Source organism: Musca domestica, unplaced genomic scaffold (assembly GCF_030504385.1).
Source record: "Musca domestica strain aabys unplaced genomic scaffold, Musca_domestica.polishedcontigs.V.1.1 4, whole genome shotgun sequence".
NCBI lineage: Eukaryota > Metazoa > Arthropoda > Insecta > Diptera > Muscidae > Musca > Musca domestica.
This window is the reverse complement of record NW_026712328.1, coordinates 31,646,226-31,662,803: the sequence shown is the minus strand read 5'-3', so window position 1 is coordinate 31,662,803 and position 16,578 is coordinate 31,646,226. Positions and strand designations below refer to the sequence as shown.

At 34.0% G+C, this 16,578-nt stretch overlaps 1 protein-coding gene across 5 annotated transcripts in view; it reads left to right on the top strand.

The window, feature by feature from the left end:
• The window catches only part of LOC131804161 (cytotoxic granule associated RNA binding protein TIA1-like), a 266,927-nt gene that overhangs the window by 160,776 nt on the left and 89,573 nt on the right, over positions 1–16,578 (top strand). For all 5 annotated transcript variants that reach the window (XM_059126627.1, XM_059126623.1, XM_059126624.1 and 2 more), the window contains one exon: positions 11,364–11,451. In XM_059126627.1, coding sequence (XP_058982610.1) covers positions 11,364–11,451 — 88 coding nt within the window. The remainder of the gene's footprint in view (positions 1–11,363; positions 11,452–16,578) is intronic.

Sequence of the window (16,578 nt, the reverse complement as noted above, 5' to 3'; positions counted from 1 at the left end):
GAGCAACATTCGGGCAGCTTGTGACGGTTTCAGACGGTTATAGACTTATTCTAAAATTTGATGCTATTTCCGACATTCAATAAAATTAAGAAAAAAATGTAAAAATTATGTCGTTTCACTTTGTTGCCATTTTGTTATCTCACCCTGTATAGCAATGAGGCTGGGGTATAAAAAAATGTGAGAGATGTGAGAACCCGTTGTATGGGAACCGATCTGTGTTCCAGAATTTTACGCCGCGGCCGATAAAATAAAAGCGAGGGAATAAACAAGTAAAATTTAACTTCAAATCCTGCTTTTAAGTCTTCTAGTTTAAATCCTATCTACAACTTTTTCAGATGTCGCTTTTTCGAATTTCAAATGGAATAATTCGAATTTTAAATATAATAATTCGAATTTCAAATAAAACAATTTGAAATACAAATAAAACAGTTCGAAATTATAATGGAATACTGCAAATAACAAATGGAAATCTCGAAATGAATTCTCGAACCTCAATTTAAATGTTTCGAATTACATCTGGAAAACGTGTAGTGATTATTTTGAACACATCGCTATTATATGGAGATCGATCTCAGTTCCTTCGGAAGCTAGATTGGTTACAATGTACAAAGGGATCGACATGACTAAATCGTCTTAGAATAATACGCTGATCAAGAACATATACTTTATGCGGTCTGAAATTAGTATTCGATACGTTAGAAATGGAATGGAACGTTAGAAATCGATTTCTGTACTATAATCAAGTCCTGCTCTTTAAAGTTCCCTTAGTTCTCATTATATAAAAGTGAAATGAGTATCTGTAAATAAACTTGTGCCTAAAATTATGTCCCTTCCGCAAAAATATTTTATTAGAACTTTGTATATTGACGTATAGGTGGTGCTCTGTATAAAAGTTTTTTGCACTATACGTTACAATATAAGGTAAATGCAGATATTTTGTAGTAGAAATCAGTATATAATAGTTATATTGCACCCAAAAGTACCTACCTTGCGAAAAAAAACAATTCTTTTGAATACCATTCCAAATCCAAATCAAAGTTAATATTAAATAAAATATTTTCTCCATAGACGACTGAACCTCAAATTTGATATTCATCACCTTTCCACGAATACCTTGGTTGATATTAAAAATTCTAATGCTCATACAACTGTTATTTCCATCTAATCAAACTCAATTTCATATGCCATGAAAATAATCATTTCTTGTCAAGTTCCAAAACTGCTGCAAAAACAACAAAATATTATTCCTCCTCCTACGTAATTTTCACAAGATTTCAAAAATAAAATTCAAATTTCATTAAGCAAATGTCATCTCTGAAACAACAGAAGAAGACAAAAAAACCGAAAAACAAAAAAAAAATATGAAAGAAAAATTACACAGAATTGCAAAAGTGAAATATATGCATTTCAACAAAATTCACACACACAAATGCACTCCAACACTAACAAATCAAAAGTTCTAACGAATTTCGCGGTTAAAGTTATAAAAATTATAAATTACATATTTTCACAACCTCAACTATTACAAGCATACATACATACATACATATACATTTTCTGCTCCTTGCTTTCTCTAGTATGCAGGCAGACATTTCCTTGAATTCAAAAACGTTTTCCTTACATGACTGTGAATTGGTGTACATATGAAGGTGTGTGTGTGTGTGTGTGCGAGTGCCTCTGCGTTGGCTTGTTGAAAGGAAGTTTAGAGAAGAAATCAAACAAACCACATTTTACAGAAAACTGCATTTATTTGCTGCTGCTGCTACTGCTATTGCTTCACCTTTTATAAGGTAAAGTCAATATGCGTACCCCCAGTGGAAAACAACGAATGAACAACACTATGGGAACTTTTGGAAAACTGGTTAGAAAAGTTTTCATATAACTTAAATATTTGAATAATAAAATGAACACGCATTCATGCTAAATGAATTCTTTGAAATAAAAAAGAAAAATATATGTATTTATTCTTGTAATTTTCACCAAAATAGAGATTTCCTATTAAATAATTGGTAGGAAAATATTGTGAAAAAATGGCATTGATATATACATATTTGTTATATGATTGAAAGACTGGAATTCCAACGTTCTATTATACGCTAAAAAAGTTTGTATGCCTTAAAGGTGCCTTGACGTTTCTATAGCCGAGCTGAAGCAGAGTCTTTTATACAAGAGGCAATGAGAACCTTTTATTATGGCCTAATAGCCGAGCACAGTCTCTCTTTTGGCCAGCTGAAATTGGAAGATTATCTAAAATAAAAACTGAAGTAAAAAGACCATATAGTAAAGATACGCTTAGGCATGCAGCCCTCTTTTGGGCAAGTGGAATAATTTAGTAGCCCAAATTACAATCTAGCTGACTTAGGCAGCCATCTACAAAATTAGATTTTTCTGCCTATTTTTTTAAATTTTTAGAACTAATAACTTGTTCAGATTGACACAAGAAACTTGAAACTTCATACATCGTGCTTTCTTTTAAAGTTAACCGAGGAAGATATTAGTTAAAGCATTGCAAAATGGACCTACATCAATTTTTTCTGTCCAAAATTTGTTCAAGGCATCCATATGTAAACTCTAGAAATCAAGAGTAACCTTACATTCAATTTCAGAATTCCAGTTCTATTCGTTCTCCCAGTACGAAATGTAGTATTATTTAGTAGTTTTTATGCAATTTTTATTTTTATTTTTTGTTCGTATCTTAACCACAGACACAAACAGAGACATTTATATCAAATTTCAGGATTTCAGCTCCATCCATTCACCCAATAACAAACTTAGTTCTTTTTAGTACTCTAGTACAATTATACAATTACTTCGTACAATTATAGTACACATTTCCAGATACAACCAGAGACCTTCATATCAGGATTCCAGCCCTATTTTTTCACCCAATACAAAATTTTGTAGTATTCAATACTTTTCGTATAATAATAGGACGCAATTCCAAAACCATGCCAAATCTCAAACACAGATGCCATAAGTAATCAAAATATCAAATTTAATTCCAACTTTCCCGATTTTTCTGTTCACCCAAAATGGAATGGTATCAAATGTAGTACCCTTTATTACAGTTCTTATTTCCATTTCCAAATTCCCCGCCTTGTATCTACCAAACCGCACAAAAGGTGGCCCTGATGCCAAATTATAGACTACCAATAGTACAATTTAGTAATTTTTTTTTTTAGTACCTTCTGTACGCTTGCTGCCCAAATGTCCAGATTTTTGCTATCCATTCCCAAAATACGAAAATTTACGAAACTGAGTAATTTTAGTACACTTCAAGTCCGAGTTAAGAAAACTCGACCTTATTCAACCCATACCCACCAACATTGACCCACATGCAAAGTTTCCATATTTTAGCTTAACCGTTTTGCCTGGGCATTTATATGCATATGGTGAGATGAAAAAACTGCAACCAACTACGGACTGTCATTTCTAAGCCACTAGTCCGACAGCTGTTAAAACCATTCCAGTGACAGCTCATTATATTGTTTACAAGCGTACACAAGCATTTTGGTGAGAATTTTCCAGAAAAAAAGTTATTCGTGATGGAATTCATGCGTGATAGTGTGATTTCTTTATGTTTGGCTGGAAAACGTAAACGACTTGATCGAAACCCGCGTCGCAGTGGCCAAAAAATGACTCGTGAGCTGAACATATCGCAATTTTCCATTTGGCAAATATTGAAAAATGAGCTCGGGGTAAAGCCATTAACATTCCAAAAAGTACGAGAACTTATACAGCAACGGAAAGAAAGTAGACTCAAAAGAGCTAAAGAGATGCTTCGCTTGGCCGAAAGTGGTGAACTACCGAGTTTGGTTTTTTTTCCGATGAGAAAACAATTGTTGCAGCTTGTGACGGTTTCATTGGCCTTTTGAAGGCCACCATTCGTGCCAAAGGTGACCAATTCGAAGAAATCTAAACTTATTCTAGAATTTTATGCTATTTCCGTCTTATTTTGCTTTCATTCAATAAATTTAAAAAAAAAAATAATGAACAAATTATGACTTTCGACTTTGTTGCAATTTTCTTATCTCATCGTATATATTTGATACGTAATATCATTTATCAGATTCGTTATTCCATTTTTGCAGATAACCTAAATAGTGTAGAACATCAAATAGCCGGTCCTACCCAAATTCGATTTTTTCCTTCATTGATATGTATTGTAAAATATGTTTTTCTCCCATTGTGTAGAAATAGCAAAAATCATACCATTCTCCCTCTTTTAAAAAAGTGCATAATGCATGCATTTGCGTTCTCCCTATACCCGACAAAGACTACGGAAACAACATAACGAGCAAGGTAGAACTCACATTGTGTTTTACCTGCATTTAGCAATATAGTAGCTGTAGCAATTGTAAAATATGTAACAATTACATGGTGATACACAGACGTACAGATAAACGAACGCACGCACGCACACACGCAAAACTAAAACAGTTGGAACGCTCTACGAGTGTTCAATAGAGGCAACATCAGGTATATGCATCCTTTGCTGCTAAACCATAATATTTACACTCCTTTGAATTATTTCCTGGTTTGGGAAAGGCAGCCAGAGTATATGCGTATGTGTGTTAGTATTCATTTGGATGTCGACACAAGACTGATTGTGAATTATCGTTAGTTTGAGAAATAACAAGTTTGTATGTGTGCTTCTGTCAGGGAAGTACGTGAGGGTATGGAGACATTTTGAATCCATATTAAAACATTGCAGAACTTTTACTCTTATTTACGTAGGATAGAAGAATACAGTGGCGGGTGATTATAAAAAATTCAAAACACATATGAAAATAGGGTTGAATTTGTTGTTCACTAAAATGGAATTGGGAATAATTCAAAATTCTACTAAATTGAATTTAGTCCTTGAAAATATCCTGGTACATATCAAGTAAATCCTATATTTTATCTGAAATCACTGTGCAAAGCTACAGTGTATAAACTACCAGCTACAGCAATAACATAGACGGGAAAAAATACCTGCATAAACCGTAAAGGAAACTTTACATATTTCCTTTGTTTTTGCAATTCAGCTGACATTTATGACTCGCGTACTTACGTAGCGCGTATGCAAAAACATGACATGCCAGGGCGCGCAGTGTAACAATGCACACTCGCACACAATGTATGTTCTGGTTTATGGTTGTGTGCGTATTTCCGTGTGTTTGTGTGTGTGTGCGCTGAATGTCCTTAAATGAAAAACCACGACATGTTTCTTTGGTTGTATGACATATATGCATATAGATGCATACAATCAGCCGCACTCACACACTCTCACTCACACAAACACAAACACCAGCCATATCTGGCTCTGCAAATTTGCATGAATTTATGAATCAATATGCAGCCAACGTATCTATTTCGCTTTTGAATTATAGCCTATTGAAATCAAAGGATTCAAGTGGCGACATTTAAGTACTTTTACATTTCATTGAACTGATTCCAATTCCAATTTTTTTGTTTGCTTGCTTGCTTCTTTTTGGTTGAGGTTGTTTGTTGTTTTTGTCTGTTACAAAACCCTTTTCCAAAATGAATTTACATGCATGTTGGGAGTTTAAGTGGGATTTGCTTTGGTTTATTGGAAATACAAATATAAATCAAACTCTGCAATGCAAGGGAAATATGTGTTGGTATTGAGTACTGAAATATCAAATTGAAACTCTCAATCAATCAAACAAGATTTTTTTTGTAATTCATTAATTTATTTTTGATAAAGTATATATAATTGAGATTTGTATTTTCTATTAATGGTGAAAAAATACTTATTGCTTGTTTACAAATCCTTTGCGGAAATACAAAATTTCTTGAAAATAACCAGGTCACAAAATTTTTGTTAAGTTCCTTAAATTTGAGGCAATAATTATTCCAATGATTCTGGGTGTAATCCAAAGATTTCTATCAAAGTTCAAAGCTCTGTCCTAAATATTGCCAAATATATACCAAAATACGGGGTAACATAAAAGACTGCAACAAAGTCAAACGCCACAATTTTTACATTATTTTCAAATGTTATTGAATGAAAGCAAAAAAGGTTGGAAAAACCATCAGACAACCAGAATAAGTTTAGATTTGTTCGAATTGGTCACCTTTGGCACGAATTATGGCCTACAGACGGCCAATGAATCCGTCACACGCTGCCTGAATGTTGCTCTGTGGTATTTTGGCCCATTCCTGGCGAAGCGCTTGCTTGAGGTGATCGACACTTTGGTATTTTTAGTGCCAATCTTGCTTCCCAAGATACTTCAGACACAATAGACCAACGGATTGGTATCCGGAGATTTTGGTGGCCATTGTGCGTTGGAAACGAAGCTAGAAACCTCATTTTGTATCCATTTTTGGGTGGCGCGTACTGAGTGCGATTGTGCTGAGTCCCTTTGGAATATCCAATGTCTGCGGCCAAAATGTTAGCATGCCCATGGCTTTAATACACCATCCAGAATATTTTCGCGATAGTATTCGCCATTTATTCTGTTACCACGGTCGTTTAATACGAGCGGAGAGCGACCATCGGCTGTTACGGCGGTCCACACCATCACCATGGCCGTCACTTGAGTTATGGTGGCCAACCGAAGGTGCACATTTGCAGCAGACCTCTTTGGCAAGTAAACACGATCATTTTTTTTTTTTTTTTTGTTTACAAACTGCTGGACAACGAATCTATCCTCATCGGAGAAAACCAAATTCGGCAGTTCACCAGTTCACTTTCGGCCAAGCGAAGCAACTCTTTAGCTCTAGTCTATTTTCTTTCTGTTGTGGTGTAAGTTCTTGCACTATTTGGAATTTCAACGGCTTTACTCCGAGCTCATTTTTCAATATTTGACGAATGGAAAATGTCGATATGTTAAGCTCACGAGTCCATTTTCGGCCACTGCGATGCGGGTTTCGATCAAGTCGCTTCCTTACTTTTTGAACCATTTCTGCTGTAGTTGCTGTTTTCTTCCGTCCACTTCCTTGACGTTGGGCTACGCTAACAGTATCAGGGTAACGAGCGATGTTACGAGACGGAAAAGATTTATTCACATTTAAATGGTAGAGTGCTCTAACGATAGCCACTTGTCGTTTTCCAGCCAAATATAAAGAAATAGAACTATCACGCTTGAATTCCATCACGAATAACTTTTTTTATGGAAAGTGTTCACCAAAATGCTTTAGTAAGCTTGTAAACAATATAATGAGCTGTCACTGGAATGATTTTAACAGCTGTCGGACGAGTTATTTAGAAATGATAGCAGTCTGAAGTTGGTTACTGTTTTATCATCTCACCCTATATAACTCAATAGTTCTGAAAATAAAACTCTCTTAACTTATTTAATAATTCTTTGTGGCATTTTACTTCCTATAGCACATCCATAGCAAGATAAGGGGTTAAGATGCTATTTTGTAAGTAGTTAATGGTGTCACAATTTAATTTTTGCTCTTCGAAGCCTTCATAGAGTAGCAGACCTTCCAGAGGTCTGTTATATATAGAAGACAGAATACCTGCAGCTTTACATAGAAGACATATTATTAGTTAGAAACAGATACAAGTTTTCTATTTATTTAACTCCTTTTGGTTTCTGTTATGGCAAGTGTAAGCAATTAAATCTGAAAACGCAGAAAAACACTCAAAGCAATAAGAAATGCCTTTGTACCCTAAGACAAGTTAATTTGCATAATTTTCTAAAATTTATTGGAATTTTGTCTCATCCAAAAAAGGGTACATCCCACCGTTAATTATGGTAATATATATTTTTTTCATTTTAACTAATTCATATACTACTCACTGTAAAAGACATCAAATCCTCCTCCTATTGTTCTACAACTAATGAAAATTACATTTATGCCATGGAAATAATTGAAAATATAATCAACCCTTAATTGACACCCTGTACGTGAAGATTAAAGTTTCTCCAAAGGGAATACGAAAAATATATCCATGGCAGAATAGTGCTAATTATTTAAGGCTAAGGATTTGAGCGGAAAGCAAGCAAGCAACATCAACATCAGCAATAATATTTTTTCTTCCATTCGATATTTTTTGTCTTCAGCAGAAATACTTTTACTCGTAGTTCATACATATGGATGTATGTAAGAAGTTATGTGCATGTGTCTTATAACTTCTGTAATTTGTGATGGTGTATGTACTGTTGAACGTTACGAATATGAATGGGAAGAAATTTGTAAAACAAACAGGAATTAATATATTGACGTCTTTGCTGTTTCTGTTCTCGTCGTCGTCGTCGACATCGTCTTCGTCGCGACATAAATATAGACAAAGATGTAGCTTAATAAATGTAAATTGAATGGTTGGCAAACAAAAACACATCATCATGCATACATATGTATGTATTTCTTGGCTTTATACAAACAACTAAATGAATATGCATTAATGAATATAACCAACCACTCATATGAACACACACTCACACACATTGCCTTCGATTAAGAGATGTTCATATAATTATAATGAAAGTATTCGCCAAAAAAACGGCATTACACTTAACTACTACGTACACAAGTACATATTGAGTTACATACAAACATGTCGAAGACACATGTCTACCTTTGTAATTAATAATTAAAACAAGGGTGGGGGGAAAGAAAATGCGGTAATTTTGCTGTTGTACCTATTATTTTTTTGTGTTTTTCCTTTTGTACCGATTATACATAATATAAATAAAAATTCATAAAATATATGTGTACGTATCGACATACTTGACATTATTATATACTTTTATGTGAGCGTGTGTGTATATGTTCATTTTGAACAGTTCCGAGGTAACATTTGTTGATATTTCCAAGAAATAAGGTAACACTTGTTATGGTAATTACATTTTAAGTGAAATATCATAATTATGATATAATTAAATTAATTGGAGGTAAAATGTATAATAAGAATATAATCAGCGGGGATAATCTGTGATACTCTATTCCATTACTGTTATTTTTTTATTAAATAAATGGAAATAATCCAATAGTTTTTTAATAATAGTAATATGAATTTACTATTAAAAATAACAATCTTTAAAGAATTATGTATTTTTTTCCTGAAAAACGTTTAATGTATTGTATCAAAGCGCCGCTTCGATTTCCTCACTATGTAGTGTAATTTTGGGCATATATCCACCACCTGTTTTTTTTTTTTAATCGATCATATAGGTCCATTTTTTTGGTAGTGTCTGCCCCGAAAATCCATAGAAATCGCCTGTAAATTTACATTTTGGATTCTATAAGATTTACTCCTCTCAATAATATTTCATATATGCCAACTTATTCCGTGTTCGTCACGTTTGACGATACCTTCTGACTTTCATTATTTTAAAGATTTCGGTCTACATTTTTAATAAGATTCCCCTTTAAGGGTATAGCTCCTATAAGTCGAGTTTCAATTTCAAGGGCAGCTCTTTTGAAGGTGACCAATATTTGTGACCGGTTATTCTATTTTCCGTGATTGTCCCCTTTTTTATATCCTCCACTATATGCATACTATGGAGGGGGCTATAAAAAGGGACGCACATATATTCTTGAATCAGTACAAAATTCTATGTCGATGGCCGTCCGTCTGTGGAAATTACTTTAGCTTCCGAATGAAATGAAATAGAAAAAAATTTTACTCACATGTGTGTTGGGTCTGCTGGACTTTTAGTGCTTTAAATGCGCTATATACGTTTTGGTATAGTCCCCATATAACTATAACAACAGATTTATGGTTTTTGGGTGTTTAAGTCATAATTTAGCGGTATGTCCTTATATTCGGCATTTTTAATGATTTTAGCGAAATTATTCGCCGAAATTGTTTCAATTAGGTATTTTTAAATTTGAAATCGGTAGTACAAAAAAAATTAAATAAAATAAAATATACTTATGCAGGTCCACGTCTTGGTATAGCCCTCATGTAACGTTTTTCATTTTAGAGGTACTTTTCGACGGATTTATTTGAAATTTTTTAAGTTCCTTCCAAATTTTGGAGGGTATTCAAACTTCGGTCCGGCCGAACCTATTGCTTTTTTTTACTTTTTTATGCTTTTATGCTGATACGGCGATTTGAAACATGGACCTTAGGTCGTGTAGTCCTCGTGTAGTCCTTATAAGAGTAAGTTATGTTGCTTTGCATATATTATAAGAACAGCAGATTATTTCTAGCCTACTGGAAATACAGAGCCTATGTAGAGTGTGTGCAGTTGTCATGACTAGTAATGCTGGAAGAATAACAGGTTCCTTTTTAATTAGATGAGCATCGACAGAAATATTATCATGAAACGAAGACTAGCCATGAGGTGACTTTAAATAGCTTGTTACATAACTTGAGCACCTTATTTTTTCCACATACATGGTTGCCCATATTCGACAGACCCATCTGGCAACGCCATAACTTTTGACAGAGATGTCACATCGCTTAATGACATACCGCGTTTGAAGCGTCAGTCCAAGCAGAGCGCTCTGAAATAGTTAAATGTACATTCAACAGAAGAAGTCAATTGTGAAAAAAGTGAGAAGTGCGCCTTCTAAGAACACCATTAAGCGTTTATACGAAAAATTTTCAACTGGTAAGGCTCTTTCTAATCCGAAGAGACCATATAAAAGTCGACCAAGGCGATCGGCCGAGAATATCGCTGCCGTACGAGCCAGTGTTGAGAGGTCCCCAAGAACATCCCAAAAACGCCGTACTTAGCAGTTGGGCATGGCTCGGTCCACTTTACAACGGATTATTCGGATTGATTTGCATTTGTTCCCGTGCAAAATTCAATTGACGCAAAGAATGTTGCCTGCGGACAAGCCTCGTCGATTGGAATGGGCCCAAAGGTCCGTCGAATATGGGCAACCCTGTATATAGAAACTGAAAAGCTGAGAACAGATTTTCAAAACCTAGCTATCGTAGGCTCAATAAGAAAAAGCCGTAATTGTCTCTAATATACAGAAGACCAATTCTATATTCCAAGCAGCTTCCCAAAAACAACCTCATGGTAGCAAAAATATAATCACATTAGTATATTGTATGAATCATCCCTATATTCAACAATTTGTATCTACTGCACAAGATTTAATGGTTTCTCTTTTACTATTATTATATATTATATTACATGGTTTTATTTATTCACATAAGTCGTTTTAATTATATTTTCGTCTTCATATATATTTGTTGTGTGTATGTATCTCACTCGTGTCTTTGTTTTTTTCTTCTTTTTGTTGGCATCCAATGTTTATTTCAGTTCCTTTTGAATAACAATATGCCAAAGAGTACGCAACAACAAATTATTATTAAAGTTTGTCCTAATGAGAAAAATGTATAAATATATTTTGCTTGATGATAACAATCTTTATTAAACTTATTTATATATGTCTAGCATATCTTTAATCATATTATCTTTCCTGTTTTCTATTTTCAGAACAATTTCATATTTTTGTGGGTGATCTAAGTTCAGAAATTGAAACTCAACAGCTGCGTGAAGCATTTACACCATTTGGAGAAATATCGTAAGTATCCTACAAATAGTTAAATTGTTTATTAAATATATAAGAAATTTAAAAAGAAAAATATACATATAGGCATAAAAATATAGGGATTAAAAAATTAAAAACAACTCAAAAAATAAATATCGCATCCCACCACGGCAGCTAATATTGCAGCAAATTATTTAAGAATACCATCCATTCATCACTCCCTTTCTCAATTAAGATTTATTTCCTTTGAATATCAAAAATTTCCGTCCACTCAAGTACGTTTCTAACCCTACCTGTAACGGTAATACACAACAGAAACATTCATCCTTCCGGTAATATCAGTTGAGGGCAAGGATAGATTTTACATTTTCCTCTAATAGACCTAAGGGAACAATTTTTTTTCTCTCGTTCACATTAAACTTTTGTAAAAGCAAAGGAAATCGAATCAGAGTTTTGCAAAAACCCTTCTATACTCAACAAATTAAAGTTCTTCTAAAAACAACACACACACATTCACACTCACCCAGTCTGACAATCACCCTTTAACATCAGAGGAAACCATTAGGGGCAAACAGACATACAAACATACATTCATCTTAACATACATATAAAATATTCCACAAGCGGCATCCTGTGAAAAACAGCCTTCCATGTCTTTAATTCAAATGATGAAAATAAATAAAGCGTGAATAGAGACACCATTGATGACTGGCAGGCAGGCAGGATGGCAGACAGACACACAGACAGACAATTCAGTTGCCAGCATTATCATAATCAACACCTTCGTTAACACCACCGCAAATGCCAGCAACCGAAATGATGAAAACTTTGAAGAAGATGTAACATAATACAACAATCCTTATAAAGATACAACGGCAGCCTAAAAACATTAACACACACACACCCACTCACGTATACATGTATACTTTTCGATTTACATACACATGGCCTAGATAGAAATGTCTTAAACTCGAAGATATCATCAGAGAATTTTCGAAACAGAAGGCTTTTGGTTGGTTGGCTATTGGGGCCTTTTACATTAAACACCAACTGATACCACCAACCTAGGATTACACAATTTCATACGACAGGAAAGAAAAAAAGGTAAGGGTTATAACTTGGAATCAGAGGGAACTAAAATATTGGTTCCTATTACGATAACGGATGAAACATATATATATATTTGATTTACTTGCTTTTAGGCTCAATCCGGTTAGGTGTGAGAAAATACATCTAAACAAATACACATATGACTCACAATAAAATTGAACGAAGAAATATATGAGGACCATATCCAAATTTGGAGAGATTCCCCCACCAATTTCAATAGGGTTTCGTCCTTTGGTCTAAAAATGAATTGTGATCAATCTCATTTAAATCAGATAATAAATACGGCCTGTTTTTAGTATATCTTTTTGGGTGTGTATTGAGTAGAAGAAGATATACAGTGCAGAGCACAAGAAATTTGGACTGGCCGAATTTTTTACTGTTTACCAGCTTTATATCTCCCAATCGTAGCGCGGTGGAATCCATCAGAATGTACCTTTATATGGGCGCTATTCCGAAAAGTAGACCGGCATTGTAAAGAGAGAAGAGGTTATCTACCCCCTTAGAAAGCAAGATACCAAATAAGGGCCAAATTAATTGAGAGATGTGGCTAAGACCTCGGAAATAGCTTAAATCAGGGGAAAACTTCATATGAGGCTATACAAAAATGTAGGCTCATGTTGATATTTTTCGCAAGCATGGTTTCTTCTTTCTAGGAACTCATATTACCAAAAATTTGCGAAATTAGTATGAATAAATAAAAAAGCAGTAAGTTCGGCCCGGTCGAAATTGGAATACCCTCCACCGTTTGGAAAGAATTTGGACATTAAAAAAACAGTGAACAATGTCGCTAGAATCACAAAAAATACCGAATATGAGGAGGTACCGTTAAAAGGTGCTATACGAAGACCAGGACCTGCATATGTAATTTCCTGTCATAGGCTTTAGTACCCATTAGGAACTTAAAATTCAAAGTTTTAAACTTTTCCGGTAAAAATTGTGAAACAAATCAGCAAACTACCAAATATAGGGAGGTAACAAAGACGTGGTAGTACCCATTATGAACTTCAAATTCTAAATTTAAAATATATCCTGTGAAAAGTGTGACACAAATAATCAAAATACCGAAATTGGGGGATACAATTATAAGGGAGCTATACCAAAACGTGGACCTATTTAAGTTTTGAAATAGCAAAAGTCCTGCAAACCCAACACACATCTGAGTAAAATTTTACCAACCTACTTAATTTTGTTCGGAAGCTAGAGCGATGTCCACAGACTGACTGATAGACATCGCTAAATCGACATAGAATTTTATGCTGATCAAGAATATATACATTATATACTTTGTGGGTTCTAAAATTATATTTCCAGGTGTAAAAAACGAAATGACACACTAAGTTTACCATCCATACTTGAAATCGGAGTATAACTTTTTTACGAGGGCTATACCAAAACGTCCGGTGTTTTGTACATAATTTCAAATTCAAACTTCTATCTTTAATTTTGCGAAGAATAGTGTAATATTTTTTTTAGCTCCTTGTGTATATTTGGGCTGACAACCCAAAATATTTTGGGGATTGATCCACGAGCTGAAAACTATCGCCTCCGCAAAAAATGTCTAAAACTTTTCTGAGGCTACCGCTCTTCCCTACAAGCTTCGGGAATAGTTCCACCGACAACGACATATTTTCAGAGCGGTAAATTTAATTGAAATCATATCAGCCGTTTTACTTAGTTGTCAATGATATCAGAAATCAAATTTTCACCAAAAATATTCTCTGCCAACGTAAATTCATCGCTCGTTGCCAAGTTGCAATATTACACCATATTTTTATCTGCTATCAATTCCACTTTATGCAAAGGCCATCTCTCGGGGCTCTTTTCCAACCCTTTCATTTTTTCACAACCCTCTTTCATATAGCAATTCCAACGAGCATACAAGTCTTATATATGTACGTACATATGAACATAAAATCTTAACATTTCATTTGAATATTGTTTTGTTGATTAGGAAAATCTATTCACATGTAAAATTGCTAGAATTTTTATCGCTTCCTTTTGCCCCGTTTTCCAACGACTTTGTCGTTATCACAGCATCATCAATGGAAGACATGTTTCAGATTTTATCACTTTCAAATTTTAATCAGAAAAATATTCGTATTGAAATGTTTATTGTTTTTTGGGATATATAATACTTTCGTTAGAAAAAAGTTTGCTGCCTTGACAACAGAATATTCAATTTATTTCAAACGTGTTATCTATTTAGAAAGCGAAAATAATATTAAATTGTTCAAGTTATGCGGGGATGGAAATTGTATTTTTTAAGCATGGAAGTTCATATTAAAGGGTACTTGTTTGTGCGACTGTGTAAAAAAGAATTTTAAAAATTTTTATTCAGTTAATAAGAAGATGTAACAAACAGAACTGAAACTGACACCTAATTTTTGACATCGAGCCAAATTTAGAATGCATATTATTAGAAATTTTTTATTCAAGCCAGTTTCCATAGCGGAAATTTGAAAACAAAATTAGCTGGAATTTGAAATCATAAAACACTTAAAAAAAAGCTGTAAGTTCGAAGGGGCCGAACCTTGACTACCCTCCACCATTAGGAACGAATCTGACAAATCAAAAAATAAAATCCGTTAAAAAGTTTGGTTAAATTTTAAAAATACCGAATTTAGCCGTTATATTAGGGTCTATACGACGACGTGGATGTGTATAGGCCATTAGAAAATTCAAATGCGAAATTTAAAAAAACCTGTGAAAAATGTCGCTAAAATCATCAAAATACCGAATATCGGAAGGTACCGTTATATGAGGGCTATACGAAGTCGTCGACCTGCACAGACAATTTTCTGTCATAGGATGTAGTATCTATTAAGAATTTCAAATGCCAAATATGAAACAATTCCGATGGAAAATGTAGATAAATCATCAAAAATACCGAATATTGGGAGATACCGTTATATGGGGGCTATACGAATACGTGGAACTACAGTCTAAGACAATTTTCTGTCATAGACAGTAGTATATATAACGAACTTCAAATACCAAATTTAAAACAATTTCGGTGAATAATGCCGCTAAAATAATCAAAATACCGAATATCGGGAGGTACCGTTATATGAGGGCTATACGAAGACGTGGACCTGCACAGACAATTTTCTGTCATAGGCTGTAATAGCCGCCATCAACTTCAAATACCAAATTTGAAACAATTCCTGCCTCAAAACCTGAAATTAATGAGAATATTTATGGCATAATTTCACCGTTTCTCTTTTTTCACTCAAGAATTTAATGAGAATTAAAAGTAACAGCGGTATCCCTTCCCGGTTATTTCACAAAATGTTTTTTATTGTTCTTCCACATTTTTTTTCTTTTATACATTACTGCCCGCCCGCCCGATGTTAATATCTTAAGTCACTGTAATTCATTGCTAACGACAACTTAATTCCATGTTGAAACTAGAAAATGTTACTGTGAAAATCTCATTGAAAATCGTCTTAGCAGTTTGCTGTCTGGAAGTATAATTTAGCGCATTTCCGCCTCATGACACTCGAATGCCACACAAAGTCTTTAGATAACAATCTACGTAATAGGCAGTGGTGGTATAAACATACCGAATGAAATACATCATCAGCTGTCATATACTCGTATATCATCGAAGACTAACAACAACCACAACAATAATGAGAAGAGAAAGAAGAAGAAGAAGAAGAAGAAGAAGAAGGCGATGCGACTGAAACAGATGTAAAGTCCTTATGAATATTTCATAACAAATTTGACACATTAAGCTTGTTGTTGCTATGTGGTTGAATTCTTTTGCAAAATTTAAATGTTATGACATTTAAAAAATTATTTTTTTTTTTTTGTCGGAGAATGGGAAAAAATCTTGAAAAATTATACTGATGACTTATAGGACTGAAGTGAGGTGGGGGAGTCATGTCAGATTTAATAATTTTATTAAATGTTGCATATGTGGTCTACTCCCCTTTACTTGAAATAGTTTGACCACAAGTCATTTTTAGTTACTCTTAGAATTTATATGTGAACTTCAAAGATATTTTTAGAAAGGATATTAATAAGAGTGTTTTTGATAATAAAGAT